The sequence below is a fragment of the Priceomyces carsonii genome (assembly GCF_900007245.1).
Source record: "Priceomyces carsonii strain CBS4050 genome assembly, scaffold: Debaryomyces_carsonii_scaffold_5, whole genome shotgun sequence".
NCBI lineage: Eukaryota > Fungi > Ascomycota > Pichiomycetes > Serinales > Debaryomycetaceae > Priceomyces > Priceomyces carsonii.
In genome coordinates, this window is record NW_026946678.1 from 259,673 (window position 1) to 283,344 (window position 23,672).

At 37.3% G+C, this 23,672-nt stretch overlaps 14 protein-coding genes across 14 annotated transcripts; 8 read left to right on the forward strand and 6 right to left on the reverse strand.

The window, feature by feature from the left end:
• Positions 1–112: 112 nt before the first annotated feature.
• Positions 113–670, reverse strand: TRP99 (Trp99p; the record flags this gene model as incomplete). The annotated part of the gene is made up of 1 exon (XM_062954438.1): positions 113–670. The coding sequence occupies one exon, from the start codon at positions 668–670 to the stop codon at positions 113–115; it is 558 nt and encodes a 185-aa protein (XP_062811141.1).
• A 187-nt stretch (positions 671–857) lies between these two features.
• Positions 858–1,421, forward strand: PRCAT00004445001 (uncharacterized protein; the record flags this gene model as incomplete). The annotated part of the gene is made up of 1 exon (XM_062954439.1): positions 858–1,421. One exon carries the CDS (start codon positions 858–860, stop codon positions 1,419–1,421), a length of 564 nt encoding a protein of 187 aa, XP_062811142.1.
• Positions 1,422–1,911: 490 nt separating this feature from the next.
• SPT20 (Spt20p) lies at positions 1,912–3,984 on the forward strand (the record flags this gene model as incomplete). The annotated part of the gene is made up of 1 exon (XM_062954440.1): positions 1,912–3,984. The coding sequence occupies one exon, from the start codon at positions 1,912–1,914 to the stop codon at positions 3,982–3,984; it is 2,073 nt and encodes a 690-aa protein (XP_062811143.1).
• A 360-nt stretch (positions 3,985–4,344) lies between these two features.
• Positions 4,345–5,760, reverse strand: PRCAT00004447001 (uncharacterized protein; the record flags this gene model as incomplete). The annotated part of the gene is made up of 1 exon (XM_062954441.1): positions 4,345–5,760. The coding sequence occupies one exon, from the start codon at positions 5,758–5,760 to the stop codon at positions 4,345–4,347; it is 1,416 nt and encodes a 471-aa protein (XP_062811144.1).
• Positions 5,761–6,192: 432 nt separating this feature from the next.
• PRCAT00004448001 (uncharacterized protein) lies at positions 6,193–7,119 on the reverse strand (the record flags this gene model as incomplete). Its single annotated transcript, XM_062954442.1, has 1 exon — positions 6,193–7,119. One exon carries the CDS (start codon positions 7,117–7,119, stop codon positions 6,193–6,195), a length of 927 nt encoding a protein of 308 aa, XP_062811145.1.
• Positions 7,120–7,576: 457 nt separating this feature from the next.
• Positions 7,577–8,494, reverse strand: SCO1 (Cu-binding protein; the record flags this gene model as incomplete). The annotated part of the gene is made up of 1 exon (XM_062954444.1): positions 7,577–8,494. The coding sequence occupies one exon, from the start codon at positions 8,492–8,494 to the stop codon at positions 7,577–7,579; it is 918 nt and encodes a 305-aa protein (XP_062811146.1).
• Positions 8,495–8,643: 149 nt separating this feature from the next.
• Positions 8,644–10,491, forward strand: PRCAT00004450001 (protein-lysine N-methyltransferase; the record flags this gene model as incomplete). The annotated part of the gene is made up of 1 exon (XM_062954445.1): positions 8,644–10,491. The coding sequence occupies one exon, from the start codon at positions 8,644–8,646 to the stop codon at positions 10,489–10,491; it is 1,848 nt and encodes a 615-aa protein (XP_062811147.1).
• A 190-nt stretch (positions 10,492–10,681) lies between these two features.
• On the reverse strand, positions 10,682–11,254 carry PHO88 (Pho88p; the record flags this gene model as incomplete). Its single annotated transcript, XM_062954446.1, has 1 exon — positions 10,682–11,254. One exon carries the CDS (start codon positions 11,252–11,254, stop codon positions 10,682–10,684), a length of 573 nt encoding a protein of 190 aa, XP_062811148.1.
• Positions 11,255–11,597: 343 nt separating this feature from the next.
• On the reverse strand, positions 11,598–14,333 carry PRCAT00004452001 (uncharacterized protein; the record flags this gene model as incomplete). Its single annotated transcript, XM_062954447.1, has 1 exon — positions 11,598–14,333. The coding sequence occupies one exon, from the start codon at positions 14,331–14,333 to the stop codon at positions 11,598–11,600; it is 2,736 nt and encodes a 911-aa protein (XP_062811149.1).
• Positions 14,334–14,485: 152 nt separating this feature from the next.
• On the forward strand, positions 14,486–14,989 carry PRCAT00004453001 (E2 ubiquitin-conjugating protein; the record flags this gene model as incomplete). The annotated part of the gene is made up of 1 exon (XM_062954448.1): positions 14,486–14,989. The coding sequence occupies one exon, from the start codon at positions 14,486–14,488 to the stop codon at positions 14,987–14,989; it is 504 nt and encodes a 167-aa protein (XP_062811150.1).
• A 213-nt stretch (positions 14,990–15,202) lies between these two features.
• On the forward strand, positions 15,203–16,699 carry CBP1 (Cbp1p; the record flags this gene model as incomplete). Its single annotated transcript, XM_062954449.1, has 1 exon — positions 15,203–16,699. One exon carries the CDS (start codon positions 15,203–15,205, stop codon positions 16,697–16,699), a length of 1,497 nt encoding a protein of 498 aa, XP_062811151.1.
• Positions 16,700–16,926: 227 nt separating this feature from the next.
• PRCAT00004455001 (uncharacterized protein) lies at positions 16,927–17,364 on the forward strand (the record flags this gene model as incomplete). The annotated part of the gene is made up of 1 exon (XM_062954450.1): positions 16,927–17,364. One exon carries the CDS (start codon positions 16,927–16,929, stop codon positions 17,362–17,364), a length of 438 nt encoding a protein of 145 aa, XP_062811152.1.
• A 385-nt stretch (positions 17,365–17,749) lies between these two features.
• Positions 17,750–19,729, forward strand: PRCAT00004456001 (uncharacterized protein; the record flags this gene model as incomplete). The annotated part of the gene is made up of 1 exon (XM_062954451.1): positions 17,750–19,729. One exon carries the CDS (start codon positions 17,750–17,752, stop codon positions 19,727–19,729), a length of 1,980 nt encoding a protein of 659 aa, XP_062811153.1.
• A 239-nt stretch (positions 19,730–19,968) lies between these two features.
• ELF1 (Elf1p) lies at positions 19,969–23,427 on the forward strand (the record flags this gene model as incomplete). The annotated part of the gene is made up of 1 exon (XM_062954452.1): positions 19,969–23,427. The coding sequence occupies one exon, from the start codon at positions 19,969–19,971 to the stop codon at positions 23,425–23,427; it is 3,459 nt and encodes a 1,152-aa protein (XP_062811154.1).
• Between the last annotated feature and the right edge of the window lie 245 nt (positions 23,428–23,672).

Below are 23,672 nucleotides of genomic sequence, written 5' to 3' on the forward strand. Positions count from 1 at the left end.
AGATCTTAGATTTCAGATGTTAATATATATAGTGCGTGCATTCTTTGAAGAGTGGCGTATATTGAAATCATACAATACCTATCAAGAAAAATATAACTCAGATGGAGAATGCCTAGGCATCCTTCAAAACCTTAGAAGCATCTGAAACGTCAACAGAAGTGTTGTCAGGCTCAATGAACGTTTTCGTTACTTTGCCGTTGTCAACAAGTAAAGCGTATCTCTTGGATCTTTTGTTACCAAAAATCTTCGAAGCATCAAAAAGTAAATCTAAATCACTAGTGAACTCTCCCCTTGGATCAGCAAGGAACTGAATCTGATCATCAGAAACAGATTTCTGTAGTAAGTCATCAGCCCATGCTTTAGTGACGAAGGGATCATTCACAGCAATTACAAAGAACTTTTTGTATCCCTTGTCATTGAATGCTCTAAGAGCTTTGATATACCCTGGAACATGAGAAGCTGAGCATGCAGGTGAAAAGGCTCCAGGAACGCCAATAATCACGGCTTTGCTGTTACCTATTTCTTTCGCAATGTTAACATCGTTTCCTGGAGATCCCTTGAACAAGGAGACCGAAGGCAATTTTTCTCCAGCCGCAATTGAGCGAGGTACAGACAGTTTGAAGGTACGAACTAATTGAGGTACCAATGGCAGTTTAAAAGTGGAAAACATGTTCAATTGTATTTGAAAGAAGAGAAACGATATTGCAAAATATGTGTGCCTTAAATTGCTTTAGAATCAAGCTTCATTTTATATGCAGTTGTGTATATTACGATCTCTCAGCGTTTTGGTGAAATAGTTGTCATCTATTCGTTTATACAGATGATAAATTGTCAAAATATCAGGCGTGCTGGAAGGAATGGCTGCTAGAAACCCAAATCCAGGAGCTTTGAAACAGGAGCAGGTAACTCCTAACGAAGCGTTGAAGTTATACAGAAATACCTTGAATTTTAATGTCATCAGTCGATACGACCCATCAATTAAGCAACTTTTATACCACACAACTTACTGCGTAATCTACAAATTCAACGATGAACTACAGGAATGGACAAAAACAGACTACCTGGGAATGCTTGCTCTTTATCTCAGAGACTTTAAAGTGCCTTCGACTGGCCGACTGACAAGCTACCAGGACTTACAAAATCTTTTTTGTTACGGTCTTATTTTAATGAACAGGAATAACCCAGAGTGTTTTTCATTGGGTCTTCTCCCAAATAAATTTATTAAGCACTTTTTTCCAAATGGGGTGAATGGGTTGAACGTCTTAGAAATGGATGTAGAGTTGAATGATAATTTGATAATTGTGAAAAATTTATTGGGCGAAATTTTTGGCTTGTGGGTCTTTAATGAAGATGACAGAAGAAAACTTTTCAAGTCTCTAGAGTATTGTCTTAATAATGAAGCATCAGTAATCACTAAATAAGGTTTTGATCCTAAATCGGCATCTCAAACTTGGACATATGATCATCTCTTTTCTGAACTGGAAACTTAAATAGCTATAACAAGTTTAAATACTAATAAGGATAAGTTATGCTAACTTTTTCAGCACATATACTCTGTATAGTATAAAGGGTTTTAAGACCCACCAACGTAACATATGTTGACTGAAAAATGTTCACGTGACTGTTTATTGTTCATATATCAATTTGACCAAGCATATCAATCAGTATTTTAATAAATTTGTATAAATTAACAAGACAAAAGACCTATAGATACTTCAATTGGTAACCTATATCACATACGAGTTATTGCTTCATTTTGATATTGCTAGCGCAAGAGGCTTCTTTTTCTTTTTTCCTCTGATATTATAACCTATTCTGACAAGATATATTAGATATCCTAATTGAATATTAAAGACAAATAAAAAAAGTAAAGTCAAGGTATCAAGCTTCTGAGAGGTTGAAACAAATTGCATGAGTGCGACAGGATCTACGATTCCTCAAAAGAGGCCTCGTGCTTATCCCCAACAGCAGCTTACCCCTGCTCAGGTTCAACAGCTCAAACAACAACATCTTTTGAGACAACAGCAGCAACAGCTACTTCAACAGCAACTACGTCAAGGAAACAAAAACCCCAAGGATTTTCATTTTGCTACTACTACGCAAGAGATTTTGCGGAAATATGCAAAATACCCTGCGTCAATAACATTCCACATTTATGAATCTCATTATAGGTTCAATAATTCTCAGGACTCGGCAATCATTCAAAAAGATTCTCCTATGGTTAAAGACTTTTTACATCATGTGCTTAGAGAAGAAATTCCCGTTGAAATGTCGGAGTTACTAAAGGATTTTTCAATCAGGTCTTACGATGGCTGTCTAATTCTTCAAGTTTATGATCATCGAAATATGGTGCAAATCAACCAGGAACCAAGTATCAACCCTCAGAAACAGTCAGACCTTCCTAAGGAAGCTTCAGAGGACAAATCGTTACAATCAAAGGATCAGACTGAAGCTACTTCGACGTCTACTGGCAACTCAACGTCTTCTTCCGGAAGCACTATTGTTTCAAGACCTAAAACATATCGTACTTTACTTAGACCAACACAGTTGTCCATATACTATGATTTGTTGTATCATACGGATTCAGCGTTAGCCAGGTTCTCAGATAATCTATCCTTGCAAATGGAGTCGGAGATATTAACATTAAGTAATAGAAAGCTAGACTTACTGGTACCGTTGAATCCTTATTTGTGCTCTGAATATTTGCAGCCCGAACAGCAGTTTCCTGAGAAAGTTTGGGATGATAAGATTCAAGATTACAAATTGATTCATAGTCATAGGAAGGCAGTCGAACGACCTCCTCGCAAGCTTCACGAGGAAGAACTCATTTTGCATAAGTCGTCAGATTATGAAGAGATCATGTTTCTTCTATCCAATAAGTATAAAAGAATTGATGAATCTCTGGATAAGAAATTGGTTGTGGTGGGATCATCAGCTTTAGCAGCCGCTACTGCACCGAAGCCCTCGAGTAAGGATACCTCGAATACGAACGATTCGAAGAACAAAAAAGGCTCCAAAGGAGCAGATGGTACAGCTCCTACTGTTGTCAACACAAATACTGCTGGATCTACTGGCCAGTTTATGAGATTGAGATTCATCGAAGAAATAAGAAAGAGAAGAGAAGCTCAGAAGGCTCAAGAAGCTAAAGCTGCTTTGCAGGCACAAAATGATAACTCTATGCTGAATAACACTGCACCTGGCTCATTTAATCAAGTAAACAAAACGGCAAATGGACAAAGACAAGGAAGACCCATGAATAATGCTGGATTACAACAACAGCATCCTCAGCCGCCAACAAATAATGCAAAGACTCAGCAACAATTAATGGCCGAAAAGGCACAAATTCTAAGGGCACAGCAAATTAAAGCACAACAGCTGGCCCAAGCTCGTCAACAATTTCAACAAGAGCAACAGGCTGAGCAAAGGAAGGAAAGCATAAGAAGACAGCAATATAGATCTGCTAGCCCTCATGAGCAAAACCAAAACATTTCTAATAGGGGTACTCCGGTGATGAATAACGTAAGTACACTGAGACCAGCTTCGCAGCCGCAGAATATGAACTCTGCACTTCAACAGCAGCAACAGCAGATATTCCAGAATTCTTTGACTCCACAAGAGCAGCAGACTTTTAGACAACTTCAATCGAGGATGAATGCGTTTGCAATGATGGGTAATACTGGCGTTGCTCCCAACAGAGCGCACTTAACACCCCAGCAACAGCAGCTGGCTATGCAACAAGCAAAGCTCATTCAACATCAGCTTATTCAAAAATTTCCCGTGTACTTCCAGAGACTACGCCTGTTCCAGCTACTACAGGAGCAGAGACTGCAACAAACACAAGCTTCATCTGGTGGCACTCAGCAGTTTGCGCCCAACAGAGGCTCCAATAATATGGTTCCTGGAGGAATGACGGCTCAACAAAAGCAAATGATCAATCAGCAAATGCTTCAACATATGAGCCAACAGGAGAAACGAATGAATTGAACCATAACAAAACAAAAAAATATGTAATAAAATAGTAGCTTCTTGTCCATTTATGTTCCTTAAGTATATACCTTAATATTCCCATGAAATTTAAACAAAGCTTACATGTAGACATCTATCCTGGACATCGAAATTACGCGACAATTATCGTACTATTATAGATCCTAAAAATTAAATAAACCAAGACCAAAACCACATAACAAAACACAAAAGAAAAAAATAAGACCTCATACCAAAGAACATAAAGAAAGTACCATAAAGGGTATTTAAATTGATTAATCTAATGACAATCAAACCAACAATTCAGCGAAATAGTCTCAAAACCAAGGAAGTAGAGCATAATTTCAACAATCAACAAATCTATTTTCCATTCTGTTCAGACGCGATTTTGCTACCATATATTCCGAGAGCAGTGATAGTCGCTAATGCATAAACAAAACCCTTCGCAAGCTCCTTTGCAAATGTCTTAGCTAGAGGAGATTGAATTATTTTTACCCTTTTAGACGGATTCGCAATCTCTCGTTTGTTAACATCAGCTGATTCAGCAATTTCAGAATCAGAGATGTCATCATATTTCCTCTTCTTGGAGAGAGACTTGCTTTCAAAATCACCTGAATCGTATTGTGGAGGTTCTAAGGTGTCCAGGTCGTTATGAATCTCAGAGCAATCGGAAGTTCCAAATTTTACATTTGCTTGACAACAAGTTGAGTCGCCATTTTGACATCGATACAATTCTCTTCTCTTGTGGATTATAGGAAATGATCTGGCGTATATCCATTTGAGATCTTTCAGGCACCAGTTCGAACAACCATCAATTTGCGCCTCTTTGAAGTCATTCTCATATTCCGACAGATTATCAGACGAGGCATAATCAGATCCCGAATCGTTTTTGACTTGAGCTTCACTATAGTCCACAGATACTTCGCTAGAATAATCTTCATCTATTGTTGATGCTTCGGATAAATCACTGAGTGAGAAATCACTCAGCGACTCGTCAAAAGATAATTCATTGTCACTTAATCTTCTCTCAATAAGAGGTTCTACATCATCCGTGCCTTCAGCTATATTATTATCATTGCTTCCCAAAATCTCAGCTGAAGAGATTAGTGAGCTCGATTCAGAATTTGGTAAAACGTCTTGATATTGAATAGTGATAATTGTATCGGTTTCGTTCTTTGGTTGAGAGTCGTCCATTTCACATTTCACGGCACAGTGAGAGCATTCAGACTCATTTCCTTCGCTATCGAACGTCTCAGCTAAAGGGATATAATCTTTAGTAGATCCCCTTGTTTCATCGGAGGAACATTGTTCTGATTCCCAGCTGGCATCTTTGTCAAGAGGAAGAAAAGTAATGCAATTGTCTTTTGTGTTAATCTTGAAACTAAGAGCAATACTGGCATCAGAAAACTCCTTCAATGGAATGGTGTTTTGTTTGTCGAATTTACTAACGATTTTCTCGATAGCGGATGAAGGCTTTGAGATGATAAATCCAATAGTGTCATTATCAGACAACCTGAACCAAGATTCAGAAGCAATATATTCATCATTTATTACTGTCCCAAACGTAGAGTTGCAATCTTTCAAATAAAAATAATCATCGTATAATTTCAATGATGCGTGAAGCTTCGATAAGTGGGTATTTTTGAAAAACAAATTTGTTTCAGTGGCAATTCTTGATTGATCTTTATTTGAAGCTCTTCTGATAAAGATCTCATCTCCATTGTTCAAGGTAATTTCCCTTTCGTTAGATACTTCTCTTGTAGATTTGCCTTCCATTTTATAACAAATTCAAAATTAGAAGTGGCAATTTCGGATAGTAATACTTAACTTGAATGAATAGAGAGAAAGGTACCTCGCAAATAATATTTCTCAATTATTTCGTGTATTAGACTTAGATTTCTCTGTTGCTTCAAATCAGTCAAATAAATGAAGTATGTTACAAATTACTGCTTCTTGTCCCCCTTGATTCTCATTATCCGGAATCTTATCTATCGGGAGGATATGTTTTTGTGTAACTGTGGATAAATAGTAATATTTTGCAGTCGTCAGTTAGTTAAGCTATATTATATCGGAAATATCTAGGTCATAAAAACAAGAACAATAAGAACTTGTTAGTATGAGAACATAAAGAGGTGAAATATTAGACAAAAAAACCTTGTAAGATATTAAAAAAGGAAATATTTACAGGTAGATTAAAAGTTTTCGAAGCTATATTTCCTCAAACAATTTGGTGAATTGAGTTCCTCCCGAAGGACCAGGAGGTACTTGCAACCAATTAAGTTTATCATATTTACATTTACCATCTATGACATGAAAAGTATAGGCAAAACGAGATTTCGACGACCTGTTTTTTTCTGACTTGTGAAGAACTGAATTATGAATGAGAATTAGAGAACCTGCCTTGCATTCCACCATCTTATAATAGTCTGGGATCTCCGAGGACTTAGATTCTTTATTTAATTCGTTATCCACAGAAATGAAGTTGCATCCATCTTTGCCATCGTTGACCTTAACAAATCTATTTGTGATTGGAAACATCTTATGTGATCCAGGACTATAAGAGAGACACCCGTTTTCCGCAGTACAGTCCTCTAAGCTGAACCAGAAACCAATAGCGGATTGAGGTTCCGTATATAAGAATGTTCCGTCAGTATGAGGTGGAACAGCATTGTCTCTTTCTTGCTCTGAACTAGAAACTGGCTGCTTGAAAATACACATACTTTGTAAAACACGAGGATCAATAAAGTCAAGCAGTCTTCCAATACCTTTTATTTTTTCGGAAAATGTGATTTGATGAAACAAATCGTCATTCATATGCAAGCCATGTCCAATTTTGTTGATAGCTAGTTCCTTTGGATATTTCAAATTTCCTGAATCATCAAAGGCATCGGTGTCAAAAAAAAAGCCCACTTTGTCAGATGAATTAAAGAAGTATTCATCACCTATATGATCGTTTTCCCCAGTCTTGAACTGAGTCTTTGGATGTGTCGAGATATCGAAATCCTTCAATAATTGAAGTGACCTGTCAAGTAAGTCTCTAGTTTCTTTTGGAGACAAGAAATCTTCAATGCAAAGAACACCCTCATCGTCAAAAGTCTTCAACTGCTCTGCAGTTAATCCTGGTTTGATAACCATTCTGGTTGTGGTCCCCTTTCTTCTTTTTAATTTATCAAGACTTAACAAAGGCGCGACAAAAATATCTTATCATTTCATTTATAGGCAATGGCAATGCGCGAGCAAACTACCCTATTTTAAGAAATTTGGCTCTAATTACAGGCCGAGGAATATCTATTGCCATTAATAGTTCAATACGTAGTCTCAAAGATCCTTATGCTAGAAGATGTTTCGAAAATCAAGTAATCACTAATTAAAGTGTCAGACTGTATTCCGACAACATGCTATCTAAACACCACTATCGTAAACTTAAATTCTTAACTGATTTCATCGTTGACTGATTTCCATTAAACAAGCCGAAAAGAATAAATGCATTTCAGATATATCTCATATATTACGATATTAACAAATTAAACTATTTACAGTGCTATTTAATAGTCTCAGAACGTCTGAACAAAATTAATCATTACGGTTAAATCTATTTGTAAAGAAAACTTAACCAAGACTGATTTCTCGCATCTCTTTCAGCTTGCGGAATAAATGCATCTACTTGCTTTCTAACCTTGTCACAACCCACTTCTGCACTTGCGTCTCTTCCAATGACATCAACAAAGTTTCCTTCTGAGTCCATTAAATAGAAGAAAATTGAGTGATCGACCAAGTAGTCTTGACCGGGTTTTACGTCAGGAGGCGTCGAAAAATAAACCCTATACTTTTTACAGGCATTCTTCACGTTCTCATATGATCCTGTCAAACCAATGATGGAGGGATCAAAATCCTCCAAGTACGTTTTTATGACATCTGGAGTATCTCTAGCAGGGTCACAAGTAATAAAAATAGGCTGCAACTCGATGCCGTCCTTATTCTTGAGAGTTGTCAACATTTCTCCGAGCTTATCCAACTCTTCAGGACAAACATCAGGACAATGAGTAAAACCGAAGTAGATAATCGAGAATTTCTTTTCGTTATTCACTAAATTTTGTTCCGTAAAAGGCTTCCCCTCGGTATCTACCAAGCTAAATGCACCTCCTACCAATGGTTTACCATATCCCCTTTTCGATTCGACCTCCTTCTGAAGTCTTAATCTTTCTTTCTCTCTATTGAACCAATATGTAAATGCACCACCTGCTACAATTAACAACACGACAGCCTTCCAAGAACTGAATTCAATATTAGTCGATGCGTAACGCTTATTACTATCCAGGTTACCTCCGATAGCTACACGGCTCAACGGTCTTCTCTTCTTCTGAACTTTTGTTTCAATGTCTTTTGTTTTTTCAGTCTCTTTTTCTTCAAATCTAACACTTGAACTGTTGATCAAGCGTTTAGCAATCATAAAATTAGGAGACAGTAGGCTCCTTGCCCTTAGTATTCTCAACGGAGCTTTAGAAATCATAATAGTGCTTTGAACTTTTTAAAGATCGTTTCGTGCTCTCGACTTTGTAATGTAATGGAAAAAAAAAAGCCCGCTAGTTCATACAGTACAAATCAATTTCGAATTCTTTTATCATAGCACATTATAGCAATATAGCTTATGTATTGAAAATGAAAGAGCAAATATTAGATCTATTGAGTTGGGCAAAAAGCAAAGGTACAGCAGTTTCACCATTGATTCATTTTGAAGAGATTAATCCTAACAATGTGGGTGCTAGATGCAATGAAAATGTTGCAACCTCAGAATTACAGCAGTCCTCACTTATCAAATTACCTGTTAAATTGGCCATTACTCCTGACACTGCTTTAAATTCATTCAATGAAAGTGCTGATTGCTCATCAGTACAGGAAAAGACGAAGACAAATGCTTTGTTGAAACTATACTTGGCTAGAGAAAGAATATCCATTCGCATCGATGAATCTTTTTTTGGTGATTATTTAAGGCTGTTGCCGAAGCTAAGAGAGATCGACTCTCCTTATTGTTGGGATTCTAAGTTGAAGTCTCAGCTTAAAGGGACGAACTTGGGTACTTCTTTGAAGGATAACATAGGTAACTTAGTCAATGAGTGGTGGGAAGTGTTAAATGCTCTACCGCAAGGGATATCGTTACCTGATGCCCATTATATCAATATGAAGTTTTTTTACGAATTCAAGTTTTATACGGATGATGACTTATATAATTATTTCATTATAGATGAGAATGTCGACAATTGGACCAGCTTTCCTAACTTTTTATGGTCGTCGTTGATCTTGAAATCTAGATCATTCCCATTTTATCTTTTGAAAGAGTTTAAGAAGTCAGATGTGTATACCCTTAAAGAAGATGCTGCCATGTTGCTTCCAGTTATAGATCTTTTAAATCACGATTTTAAGGCTAAAGTCAGCTGGACAGTAGGTAAGGAGGGGGAAGAAATATTTTTCAACTTTGCATCAGAATCCGCCAGAAGCGGAGAGCAATTATGTAATAACTACGGTCCGAAAGGTAACGAGGAGCTCTTATTGTCGTACGGATTCTGTATTGAAGATAATCCTGCCGATTCTGCGGTCTTAAGAGTGAAAGTTCCGTTAGAAATGCTTCCCGAGATGGAAGAAAGAGGTGTAAAGTTGCCAACTATGGATGACTATACTACTTCTGTAATATCAAACGAGGAAAATTCTGATACCGGTGGTTCTTCCAAATATGAGAAGTATTCCGAAGGATTGGTCTTTTTAGTGACCCGGGAGTTCATTCCAGATGACTTACTAAAACTATTTCAACTCTTGATTAGAAACAGATGGGAGAGCGGATTCTCATTGAGAATGAGGTTGGATGGCATTAACCACTTGAGAAAAGCAATTGAGGCTAAAAAGGAGATGCTTTCGCAAATTACTTCTTCAGATAGTAACACAGAGGCTTTGAGAAATATCAACATATATGTTCAATCTCAAAAAAAGATCTTTTCTCTGGTTATTTCTCGTTTAAAGCACCTTGAAAAGTCATTACTCACTGCACCGGAGAACAGACCTCGTTTACTCTCATTGAAGACTGTCTATAAGAAGGATAAAAAATTTCAGTTATCGCTCTTAGCAGGACTTGGGATAACTTCTTTCGATTCCATCATTGAAGGACAATTTCAGGATCAATGCTGGTTACTCTATTTAATCCGTTGTTATAATAGATATGAATACGTTGGAGAGCATGATGATGACGATGATGATGAAAATTTTTTACCGTTGTGGATCTACAACGCATTCAAAAAATTAAAATCAGAGACTGAAGTTTCTGCTATAGAAGTTGTAAGCTACAAAGAAATTTATCAGGGCTTAATTATTCCTCTAGCTGAAAGAGTGCCGGAAATCTACGCAAAAGGTGACTGGACGGTCAATAACTTAGTTGTGAGTGCCAAATTACTTGACACTATAGGCTTTGTGAGAGGAAAAGAACAGGAATGTATTCTTGTAGAGCCCTCAACCTCATAATTCATTTTTTGATTCGTAATTGAAAAAAAAAATCTTCCTTATTTAAGTTTAATAGGGCTAGTGACTTTACGTTGTAGACGTTATTAGCAAATTCTAATAAGGGCCATAATGGCATAATTTTCTCGCTTAAATTAGAGAGTTAAATACGACTATATAATAGAATATCTCTATGCTTGTGTCTTAGCATGAACTAATCTTCCTTAATACCACCAGCACCGCTGATCTCAGCTTTCTTGAATGATTGCTCGTCAGAAGGAGAATTCTGTGCATTTGCAAACGCACTCATAAGACCAGGTGCTGCCTTGAAAGGTCTCTTTAAATCACCAGTAGCTGGGCTGCCAAACAAATGAATCTTAACGATGTTCGATTCTAAAGCTGACTTGACTGTGGTAACAGATTGCATAACTAATGGATTAGTGTACTTCATGTACAAGTGCATGAATCCCATCATAGCCAAACCTTGAACAAGCGACTTCATTTGCTTATCAACCTCCTTCAAATCATATTCTTTAACTGTGATCACGACAGCCTTCGGTTCTTCACCAGAAAATGGACTACCTTGTTCAACATATTTTAAAGTGGTCAAATCATTTCTACGGTTGATGAAGAACTTAGTAACCAAATAGATAGCCATTGTAACAATTTGACATGCTACGTATGCTGTTCTGACCCAGAAAATGGTCTTTTCGTTCTCGAAATCCAAGTTTCGAGACACTTGCATCATGACTAACATGACACCTAAGTTACTAAAAGCAGGATTCATATTGCACCTTTATTGTATGTTTTCTCGCTGATTGCAATAAAAAAAAGCTATCAAAGCTATGTTGAAAAGAACAGATGGCGTCAACGGTTATGTGAGATTCGCTATCTATGAGCCGCCCGAATTTGTCTGGTGAAAAATTCTATGTATTACCCGACCGTATGGCTCAACGAAGCACTAATCGGTCAAATGCAGCATTCAGGCATTATTGGGTGCTAACAGATACCATACGAATGTCGTTATGTTTATTATTTAATAAGCCGTTAGTTTATATACATTTAAAGGTATGCCATTAATAGAAAATTAATAAAATTATATTTATATTGACATTTAAGTAAGCTAGGGCTCATATATAAGTATCTTCCTCATCAAACGAAATATTGCCGAACTCCCAACATCCAAGATGCTTAGATTTTGCGTTCAGTTCAGCTTCAAGTAAACCATTAACGTAATCCTTATCGGTGTTCGATGAGCTTTTTGAGTCGACTAAAGCCCATCCATCAGAAACGAGCTGCTTGTTTATCGTGTAAGTCGAGTCCTTTAAAGATTTTTGAGAGTCATAGATGATTGAGTTGTACTCTGTCGGTCCTGTTTTGGAAGGAAGCGCACTAAGAACCAACTTTTTATCAAACGTATACTCATCTAAGGCATCCAAGGCATTCGACAAATAGTCTTCAAATGAGGCAGGGGGTAACTTAATATTCTGTAAGGAAGTCGAGTGAACAAAAGCAGGCAATTTAGAGATACTGAATTGACTGGGTAAAAGTCTCAAAGCCGACAAAGGAACCTTATCAACATTACCAAAATCTAAATGTTTGACTTCGTAAAGACTAGAACTCTTATCAAATGCGAGAACCTTTGCACGATAGTATTTACCATTGTCAGAAAATTTTGCTGATACCAATTCGCCCTTCTTTGGTGCCCTCGTCAAGTTGGATGGAAAATCCAGTGAGCTACTGCTAGCTGACGACAGCTTCAAATGGAAAGCTTGAAAATCTTTTTTGAAAGAATTGAATTTGGCGACTGTTTCGCTGTCTAAAATATGGAAGTAAATTATTCCCAGAGGATCAACTTCTGTAACCTCAATATCAAAGAACTTGGGCTTCGACCCTTGTAAATCCATTTGCTCGATTTGATTTGAGATATCGTGAATGGAATTCTCATTTGCCCATAAGCCCTTCTTTCCTTCTTTTGCAGACTCTTCCGCTCTTACTAGCTCAGCACAGAAAGGATTAGACGTAACTGCTAAGTCATGTACTCGAACAAAACCTTGCTCGAGTAAGCTCACTTGCACAGGATATGAGCTGCTGGCGTTTGCATATAAATTACCGATGAAACCTCCCACCTTGTCTTTGTCATAAATGTCAAATTCGACGTTTCTTTGAAGATACTTATTTCTCATCATCTTTAAACCTTTTTCAGGAGCATCTCCTTCTTTGTTGTTTGATAAACCCCCCAAGACTAATGTGAGCTTTAATCCTTCCTTAGGGTTATATAACTTTACCCTATTGATAGAAGGTATAAAATCTACATGGTATCCAGAAATTCTGTCTTTTTGTCTGAGGCCATTAAAAAAAGCCTTAGCCTTATTTGAGTTTTCAGAAGCATCAATAACCCTTGTTCCAACTGTCAAAACCTTGGTTAAGTCATTTCCTGAATAAAATACACCTCTTGAACCTTTCTGTCTTTGTTCTTCTTCTAGTTCGATGAGCTTGTCCCAATTCATAGACCTTTCGTTAGCAGTTGCTTTATTATGTTTGATGACAGTCGCCATTCCATTTTTGACTATCAATTCAGCTAAATCTTCCAGTCCGTTTAATTTGAAATCAATTAAATATCTTGATCCTTCTGTATGTTTAGAAGCTGGCTTTTGCGAAGAGTTAATTGCGGGATGGAAAGTTCTGAGACCCACTACATAACAAGTACCTGTTTTTCCAATCGCCTTCTGTCTAGCAAACTCACGCGCAGAATTTACCAAAGCCTGCTGGACCTTACTATTCGAAGTGACAGTTGTGTCTGAAGACTTTGGTGCCCTTATAGAAGCTAATTGAACTGTAGCTTCTTCTCCAGAAGGTAACTTTATTCCAAATGTATCGGCACTAATTACATTCAAAATTTGTACTCCTTCGATCGTAGCTCCTTGTCTCAAGGTCGCTGATGACGAGGGGGTGGTATTCGATGCATTAGGAGCCTTGGAGGTCGAGAAAAGTCCTTTCCCTAAAGCTTTAGCAGTCTGTTCAGCTTTCCTCAATTTCAACATGCTTTGAGATCCAATCATTGAAGATTGCCAGTCAACGATCTCAGCAAATCCTTTTTCTAATAATTTTTCATGAATATCATTTCCAGACTCATGGTAGAAAACTGCAACGGGTAACCCAGACTGAGTTTCTCCTATGATGCTAACTTTAATAGTAGCAGTGGTAGTTAAAAGCTTGTCCTCAACAAATTGTTTAGCCTCCAAAGCTATTTTTTTCTGTAACGTGGACTGAGTAGTATCATCAGTACGAGGAGTTCTAATTCCTGCCAAAACTAAAGAGGTAACTATGTGTTTGTGCTTGTTGACAATAATTCTAGCAACAACTCTGTCACCACTGATAACCTTTTCCACAATAACTGTGATAGGAGTTTTTCTCGACTTCTCTATAGCGAAGTCGTCGAGGTCAACGAGCTCTACCTCACCATTATCATTTGCATTCCAAGTCCCTTGATCTGTTGCCTCAGCTCTCCTCTCAATATCCACAAGATGTTGTATAAAATCATCGTCGTCATCAGCGTTGTTTTCTTTTACCTTGACCATACCCTTTTCAACTAAATGCTCAATCAATGAATTAAACGTGGGAGATTGAATGTCCCCAAATTCTTTGCCTGTTGCAGGAACTTTATACAAAACCTTGAATTTAATCTCTTTACCTATCAATAGCTTTCTTAAGTACTCTTTAGCCATAAAACTACCATTGGATCTAACATATGAAAGTGTTAAAATTCTTTCTGGGACAGGAATTTGAGTTGTTTTCAAAGGAACAAGCACGACAGTATCGCCGCTTAAGACATTCTTCACTTTAGCTACTAGAAACTTGCTCATTTTCAATCGATATATACTAGTCTATTTTTGGTCTGGTTCCTGTAGCCATAATTTTTCACTTTCGATTCTGTGCGTTGTTCAAATTCCTCGACTTCGGATAGATCGAACATTTTAGAGACGGAACTGATAAGTTCTTTGATATACAAAGAGATATGGCACCACGTTCTACTGCTCAGAAACGTCTATTGAAAGAATATCAACAGCTTTCTAAGGATCCACCTCCTGGCATTGTTGCGGGACCACTTTCCGAGGACGATTTATTCGTTTGGGAATGCTTGCTAGAGGGGCCAAGTGATACACCTTATGAAAATGGAGTATTCCCAGCCTGTTTAAAATTTCCCAAAGATTATCCGTTGAGCCCACCGGTATTAAAGTTTGATCCTCCTTTGCTACACCCTAACATATATGCCGATGGAACGGTTTGTATATCTATTTTACATGCTCCTGGAGAGGACCCTAATCACTATGAGAGACCTGAGGAACGCTGGTCTCCAGTTCAAAGTATAGAGAAAATTTTATTGAGTGTAATGTCAATGCTAGCTGAGCCCAATTCTGAAAGTGGTGCCAATATAGATGCCTGTAAACTTTGGAGGGAGAATAGAGAGGAGTACAACCGGCAGATAAGGAATCACGTTAAAAAGTCGCTTGGACTATAGCGATAAAATTAATATCGAATTCAGTATGTAGATGCGAACCAAACTTTTGATGCGGAAATAGATATCCTACGAAATGTTACAATATATAAATGCATTCAGCTTCTTATGTAAGTATTTTAGACATATTGAGATAGTTTTATAAGCCTTTTTGAATATCAGTGACTAAAGGTCATCCTACCTCGTTTCTTTGAATAGAATTTATTTACAGTAAAGATGGACGGAAGAATAGAAACAGTGAAAGTGGCAGTAATTGGAGCTGGTGTATCAGGATTAAAGGCAGCACAAACATTGTTGCACAATAAAAATTCCAAGCTTAAACCTGAAGATATTATTATCGTAGAAGCACAGGACCGAATTGGAGGTAGAATATACACCGACAAAACTTCATCGAAACTAGGATACTCTTACGATTTAGGTGCATCGTGGTTTCATGATTCATTGTCTAATAAAGTGTTAGATGAGCTCATTGAAGAGAATAATAAAAATGACTTCGACCTAAGCAAGGACGGGTATTTTAATGATAAGGAAATTTTGTTTTATGATGGGCCCCAAAAGAGTCCTCTCGATTCAAATACATTAAGGCTTAATAAGATTGGAGGTGAATTTGAAATATACGTCCAGCAATACTATTTCAACAATATCGGGGCGAAAGACATGTCATTGAAAGATATGTTTTACAAATATATCAAAGAGCGATCACAATTTTTGACTAAAGAACAAATTAAGCATGTTGTTGGGGTAGTAAGAGTAGCAGAATTGTGGCTCGGTGTATCTTGGGAGAATATTAGTGCTAAGTATTCAGTTTTGGATCACAACGGGCGCGACTTGTTTAATAAAAAAGGATATCAGCTTGTGATTGACAAGCTAGTGGACCAAATTCCAAGAAGTAGATTAGTGCTTAATCAGCCTGTTTCAGTGATCACTAGAAACTTCAAAGGAGAGGCAAATAAGCCCATTCTAGTGGAGAGCAAAAATGGATTAAAGGTATTTTGCAACTATTTGATCGTGACGGTCCCCTTGAGTATTTTGTTACTTGATAATAGCTCTGAACAAAGTATCACTTGGAACCCCCCCTTACCTTCTCGCATAGAGAATGGATTAAAAACTATACACTTCGGCTCCTTGGGAAAAGTAGTGTTCGAGTTTGAGTCAACTTGGTGGGATATGAATGAAGATAGGTTTGTCATTTTCAGCAGTCTGTTTACAGATGAAGATGTGTCCTCACCTTTAAAGGAGTTACCACAGCCATTCACATATCCATGTTACATAGTAAATGTTCTGGCAATGCATAAAGACTCTGGTATAAAAGGTGGGAGCCTAATGATTTTGACGCAAGCCCCCTTGACTGAATACCTAGAATCGCATAAAGATCAAGCATGGGACTATTTTAAACCAATGCTTGCAGATTTGTTGGTCCCTGGTAAGAAATTCACGGATCCTATTCAGACATTGGTTACCCTGTGGACAACCAACCCTTATATAAGAGGTGCTTATGGTGCCACTTATCCGCATGATGAACCCATGGAATTTATTGCTCTGGTTGCCGGGGATTCACCTCAACTAGGTTTTCCAATGGGTGAAATTAGATTTGCCGGGGAGCATACCATTTTAGAAGGAGCTGGATGCGTTCATGGAGCTTATGAAAGTGGTGAAAGAGAGGCTCTTGGAGTGTTGGAAAAGTTAGGTTTTCTTCGCTATGAGAAGCTTTAATTACATATTAATATATGAAAATTTCATGCATAAAAAAAATTATAAGTTTCTGTAGATGTATATGTGAGTTAACTCTATCCATCATAACCAAAAATACTCAGGGTTGCATCGGCTTCTTGTTCCTGCATCTGGTTAAATCTTTAGCAAGTTCATAATTTTTTAGGAGATTTCGGGAACTCTTTTTCACCTTTAGCTGTTATTTTAAAGAATCAAAAAGGGTATTTATAATGTCGACATCTTTTGACGCAGAAAGTGCAGAAAACCTCGAAGATATCGAGAAGCAATTCGCTGTGAAAGCAGTGAAACAAATGGAATCTTATTGGAACTTATTAAAGAGCATTCCGGGATCAAAGTTAAAATTGACCAAGCACGATGATGATATATATGAACAGCTTCTCGAGTCTTTTCCTGAATTCAAGGAGCCCGAAAATGTGGCTGTAATCAATGAAGATGACATGAAAAGTACTGAAGGTAAAGTAAAATGGAGAGAGTTCTGTGACAAGTTCAATGAATTAGAAGATTATAACTTTGGAACCTTATTGAGATCTAAGGCAGCTGAGGAATATACTCAGGATGGAACTATTTTTGTCGTTAGAATTCAATTTTATGCCATTGAAATCGCTAGAAATAGATATGGTTTGAACGATTGGGTCTCTGCCAAATAGAAATTCTCTACATTTAGGTTTCAACATTATACAATTATGGCTTGTTAAATATTATATAATTTTATACGTTTATGGTTTACTCTTTAAATCCAAGTTCAATTTTGCATTTGACCTCTTCCTTCTTCAGATCCTAAGTCATAGGATCTGCTAATCCAAGAATGCTTCATTGGGCTCACGTGATAGCTTGGGCGCCCTATATTTTACCTCTTGTTTGAAACGAGAATAATATGAATAAGAGAAAAGACGCCATATAGAACTCCACTTTCTAGAGGTTATTAACTGAAGTAGATGAAATCTACAGTCACTGTGATAGTGGATATATTGCTAGACTTAATTAATAAAAAAGAGTACCAACTCGTAAAATTAACACATTTCATTCTTGGCCATGAACTTCTCAAAAGATCAAAATGGCTCACATAGGGGCCAATGGCAGCAGCAACAAAAAAGCATTCAAGAGCAAGGTGCTAGCCAGCAAGGGATGCAGAACCCACCATTAGCAAACTACACCTTACCGGGTGTAATTAATTATTTGACATCAGAATTCACAAACTTAGAACGCTTTAAGATCGTGACGAGACTAGAAAACTCGGAGATGAAGTATAAAATTTTGCAATTGCAAGGAGAAATGAATTCCTTGAGGTATATTAATGAGAGACAAAAGACTCTCATTAAAGAGCTTGAAGAGGAAAACAGTAAGTTGAAAGGGGAAAATGTGAATGACAACGTAAATCAAGAAGAAGTTGGCGAACAAGAGATACCGGAGATTGACTTGCTGGTAATCAAGAAATCGAGATATCAACTAACCAAGTCCATGAAGGAGATACTTCAATTGCTCAAAACACCTACATGTAATAATCTTAATAGCTTGAACTTGCCAGACCCCAGCGAATCAACTTCTGAATTCGATAGTGTGATAGATAAGAAGTTCAATAGCTTTATGTTTCAAGAAGACATAGACAGCAATAAAAACGCTAACAGAGAAAAACTAGAAAAAGGATCAATCTTTTCAAAATATTTATCAGAGAATAACGAAGACCATGATCAAAGTTCAGAACACAGTTATAGGGAAATATGGGGTGACCAAGACAACTCTAATGACATAGACTCTTCTTTGAGCGCGATCAATAAGTTACCCTCAGAGCCTTGCGATGAAATGGAAAGATTTCCAACAAGTAAAGATAATGATTTAAGTGATACCGAAACAGTGTTTTTAGATGAAAATCCGGAGAAAAAGATTTTGGTGCCTTCTTTGGAAATCCAAGTTAAAGAAACATCCTTTTCGGAATACAAAGTTTTCAATTCAGGTGGCTATATCACCGCTATGTCATTCAATTCTGCGTTGGATGAAAAGCTAAACGTGAGGGTTTGGTCGTACACATTGAAGGATTTAGTTACGGAAACTACTTTGAGCCAATCTCTTTTAGGAGATAATCTGCTCATCCTCCGTATATACACCCTACATGCTAATGCATCAGGCGCAGACTTTCTTTTCGTTTTTAAATCGGGCCAAGTTACTCAAGTTTCTTTTAGAGTTGGATGTGACCCTTTTTACGACACGGCCATTGATCTCAATCAGCAAGGAAATCCAATAATTTCTAGTGATTTGATTGAATTCACCCACAAGTCTAGTACTGATATGAAATATTTTGGACTCATAGTGAATACATCAAGTAAGAAATCTGCATATTTCAAAGTCTATGAGCTCAATTTAGTCGGAGGACAACTCACAACAAAAGAAATAGGAAATTATAATAAGACTTTCTTCAAACTGTCAATCAAACTTAGCGAAAATGATTACTTTGAATTTGTCCATTGGTTTAAGAATGCATCTGCGGAGCAATCAAAGCCCTCGGGATCTCCCAAAATCAAAAAGCATAGTAAAACAGTATCTTGTAATGACATATCCCTATTTCAATATGAGATCATTTTGAAATTGAATAAACTGCTTGTCAAACTCAATCTAATTTCGAAACAGTTTTCTGTCTTAACAGAATACGATAGCTCGGATTCCACGTGGGAGGGATTGGTGGTTTCAAACTTCAAACTATTAGTTGAACCATGCTCTCCCACTAATATTTCTGGTAGCTTTGGCTCATATAAGATAAAACTTTTTGATATGATCGACCGAATTTCTACAGGAGAACTAATTGTCGATGATCTTCAGCTTGCTATCATGAACAATAACGGAAAGTTAAATGTAGTTAAGCTTCAAGGTGATAATCTTTTAATCTATGATACGTCGCTTACATTTATCAGAAGTTTTAAACTTCGTCACACACCGGAAACTTTGGCTAGGTTTAATGAACAGGTAGTGTTTACAAAGGATCTGGAATCCATGCAATTTTATGATATTGCGGAGTTTTAGATTTGCATATATGAGATCTGTTGTTGCTTTAATATATATATATTAGTCTACTCAATGCATACCCAATTATCGGGTCATCTCGTGTCCTGTATGGCGCAAAGTTTTTTCTTTATTTTTTTTTTTTTTGGAAAATTTCTAATTTTTTTTTTTAATATAGAAGTTTATTCACTTTTTATAACAATAAGTTTCTCTGTGTTTTGATAGATTAGTGACGATTCACCTTTCGGACCGTCTTCAAAATGTCAAAGCAATCTTTTGAGGATTTTTTGAAACAGCAGCAGCCGCAACTGCAACGAAAGGGAAACAAGAATTTGAATGGTGCGGCCCTTAATGGTGCTGGTAGTCCAAATATTGCCAATAATAGGTCATTTAGCAACAGAGGATATTCTTCTGCCAATAGCTCTTATGTTGGAACTCCTTTAGATTCACAGGTGAATAGTGGAACATCCACCCCTATAGGTTCAAGTGCTAATGCTTCTACTGCGTCCTTAAGTTCTTTAAATACAGCTTTAGGTAAGTTAAACGTTAGTAGCATTCCTATCCAAGAAAACTTGTCCAAGATTGAAAATGCTTCAAGCATCCATGAAGTAAAGGTTGAGGTTGAAAACGTGGTCAATATCATTTCCAGCGAGGGATTACAAGTCATTCAAGCGTGGAAATTGCCTGAAATTTTAAAATCATTGTCAAAATCAAAAAAGTCGCCCTTAGTCAGAGAAGCTTCAATGCTAATAATTCTGCAACTAGCTGCGAAGTTTGGAGGAAATACTCCTCAAGAAGCTTATTTATTAACATATTTCAGTGTCGCTTTCGATACTCAGGCGGACAAGGACAAAAATGTGTCGAAGGCAGCAAAGACAGCAGCTGATTCTCTTTATGGTATATTTCCTACAGAAGCGCTAGGTTCGATCGTATTTGATGAATTATTGAAATATTTATCTGGATCGGCAAAATGGAACTCAAAGTTGACTGCTTTAGCCCTTGTTGATAGAGTTATCGAAGAGGTTCCCGCTGATGTACTTGAAATGAAATTCATTGATGCAGTTCCTATTTTTTCTGACCTTTCAACAGATTTCAAACCTGAATTAGCAAATCATGGATTGAAGACCTTCAAAAACTTCGTCAAGTTGTTAGATAACTTAGATCTACAAAATAAGTTTGATTTATTAGTTGAAACCTTGGCCAATCCTTCAAAAGTTCCTGAGTGTATAAAGAGCTTGTCTTCGGTTACTTTTGTTGCTGAAGTGACAGAATCTGCGTTGTCATTACTTGTACCAATTTTGGATAAGTCATTGAAGATGTCTTCTTCTTCTAATGATCAGTTGAGACAAACTGTGACTGTAACTGAGAATTTGACACGTTTGGTGAACAACAAAAGAGAAATTGAATCTTTTATTCCAATTCTATTACCTGGCGTTGAAAAAGTTTTGAAAAATGCTTCTCTTCCTGAAGTAAGAGAGCTAGCAGAAAAAGCACATGAAGTTTTGAAAGAAGCTGAGAGTCAACAAAGTGATGGAAAGTTTCATGGTAGAATTTCTTTAAATGAAGCTGGTGAATTTTTCACGTCTGATATAGATGCAAAGTATCAGCCTGTTATCAACTACTTGAATTTGAGCGACGAATCAATTTACAAGTACATATCAGTGATTTTGCAAACGGATGCCAATGTTAATGATTGGAAACGCTTAAAAGAGTACCTTAGTCTCGTTCTTGGCAACTTCCCTGACGAAGAGTTGAAATCCGAATATATCGAAAGTATTCTTGGAAATCTCAGAAATCTCTATACCCCTGACAATAACAACTCTGGTTATGACGATGATGGAGCTGTAGAGATCGTTAATGCAGATTTTTCATTGGCTTATGGCTCACGTATGTTATTAAATAAGACTAATTTGCGCTTGTTGAAAGGTCATAGGTATGGTTTATGTGGTAGAAATGGTGCAGGAAAATCGACTTTGATGAGGGCCATCTCAAAGGGACAATTAGAAGGTTTTCCATCTGCTGATGAAGTAAAAACTTGCTTCGTCGAACATAAACTTCAAGGTTCCGAAGGTGATATGGACTTGGTTAGCTTTATTGCTTCAGACCCCGAGTTGATGAGCACTGATAGGCAAGAGATATCGAAAGCCTTGTCAGCTGTTGGATTCACGGATGATAGATTGGAGCAAAAGGTAGGCTCATTGTCAGGCGGGTGGAAGATGAAGTTAGAATTGGCAAGAGCTATGCTTATGAAAGCAGATGTGTTATTGTTAGATGAACCTACCAATCACTTAGATGTGACTAACGTTAAATGGCTTGAAGACTATTTAATTGAGAATTCCAATATTACTTCTTTAATAGTTTCTCACGATTCAGGATTCCTCGATGCTGTCTGTACCGACATTATACATTATGAAAATAAGAAACTTGCATATTACAAAGGTAACTTGTCTGAATTTGTTAAAGTCAAACCTGAAGGTAAAGCATATTATACTTTGACTGATTCCAGTGTGAAGATGGCTTTCCCACCTCCAGGTATCTTGACGGGAGTCAAATCGAATACTCGTACAGTTGCCCGTATGTCCGACATAACCTTCACTTACCCAGGAGCCCCAAAACCTTCTTTGAAGGATGTTTCTTGTTCTCTTTCATTGTCTTCACGAGTGGCTATTGTTGGGCCCAATGGTGCAGGTAAATCGACTTTGATCAAGCTTTTAACGGGAGAATTAACGCCCGATACTGGAAAGGTAGAGAAGCATCCTAACTTAAGAATTGGTTATATCGCTCAACATGCCTTACAACATGTCGAGCAGCATAAAGAAAAGACCGCTAACCAATATTTGCAATGGCGTTATAGATTTGGTGATGATCGTGAAGTCTTGTTGAAGGAGTCGAGAAAAATATCTGAAGAGGAGAAGGAACTCATGTCCAAGGAAATTGATGTTCAGGATGGAAGAGGACCAAAAACAATAGAAGCGATCGTCGGGAGACAAAAATTAAAAAAATCGTTCCAATATGAAGTTAAATGGAAATACTTCTTACCTAAATATAACTCTTGGGTTCCGAGAGAAGTATTGTTAGAGCACGGCTTTGAAAAATTGATTCAAAAATTTGATGACCATGAAGCTTCAAGAGAAGGTCTCGGTTACCGTGAGCTCACACCTCCAGTGATAAGAAAGCATTTTGAGGCTGTAGGTTTGGATGGTGATATTGCTGATCACACGGCGATGGGTTCTTTGTCGGGAGGCCAGTTAGTGAAAGTTGTGATTGCTGGTGCCATGTGGAATAATCCTCATCTTTTAGTTTTGGATGAACCAACAAATTATTTAGATCGTGATTCATTGGGTGGTCTTGCTATTGCAATTAGAGAATGGGCTGGTGGTGTTGTCATGATTTCACATAACAACGAATTCGTTGGTGCCTTGTGCCCAGAGCAATGGCATGTTGAAAATGGTGAAGTAGTTCAGAAAGGTGCAGTTCTGGTGGATAACTCCAGATTTGAAGACAAAACGGGTGATGAAAAACAGTCGTCGCCTTCCCCTGCTAAAAGAGCTGATGATGACGATTCACCCGCAAATATCAAAGTAAGAACGAGAAAGAAGAAGATGACAAGGAACGAGAAAAAGGCACAAGCTGAGAGACGGAGATTGCGTCATATTGAATGGTTAAGTTCTCCAAAGGGCACTCCCAAACCTGTTGATACGGATGAAGAGGAAGATTGATCTTTTTTTTCCATTCAATTTTTGTTAGTAGATTATAGGCATTACATACTACTTTTTTATTCTTAGAATGAGATTATTTATTTTATTATTTTCATCATGTTAATCAACAAATGTCGTAATTTTTCTGGCGACATTCGACATTGAATATCTCGGGAGGCAAAATCGTTTACGACTTGTATGTTCATATAATATAATAAAATACATTTCATAGTATCAGGTCTGATAAATAATCTTTAAAGACTCTG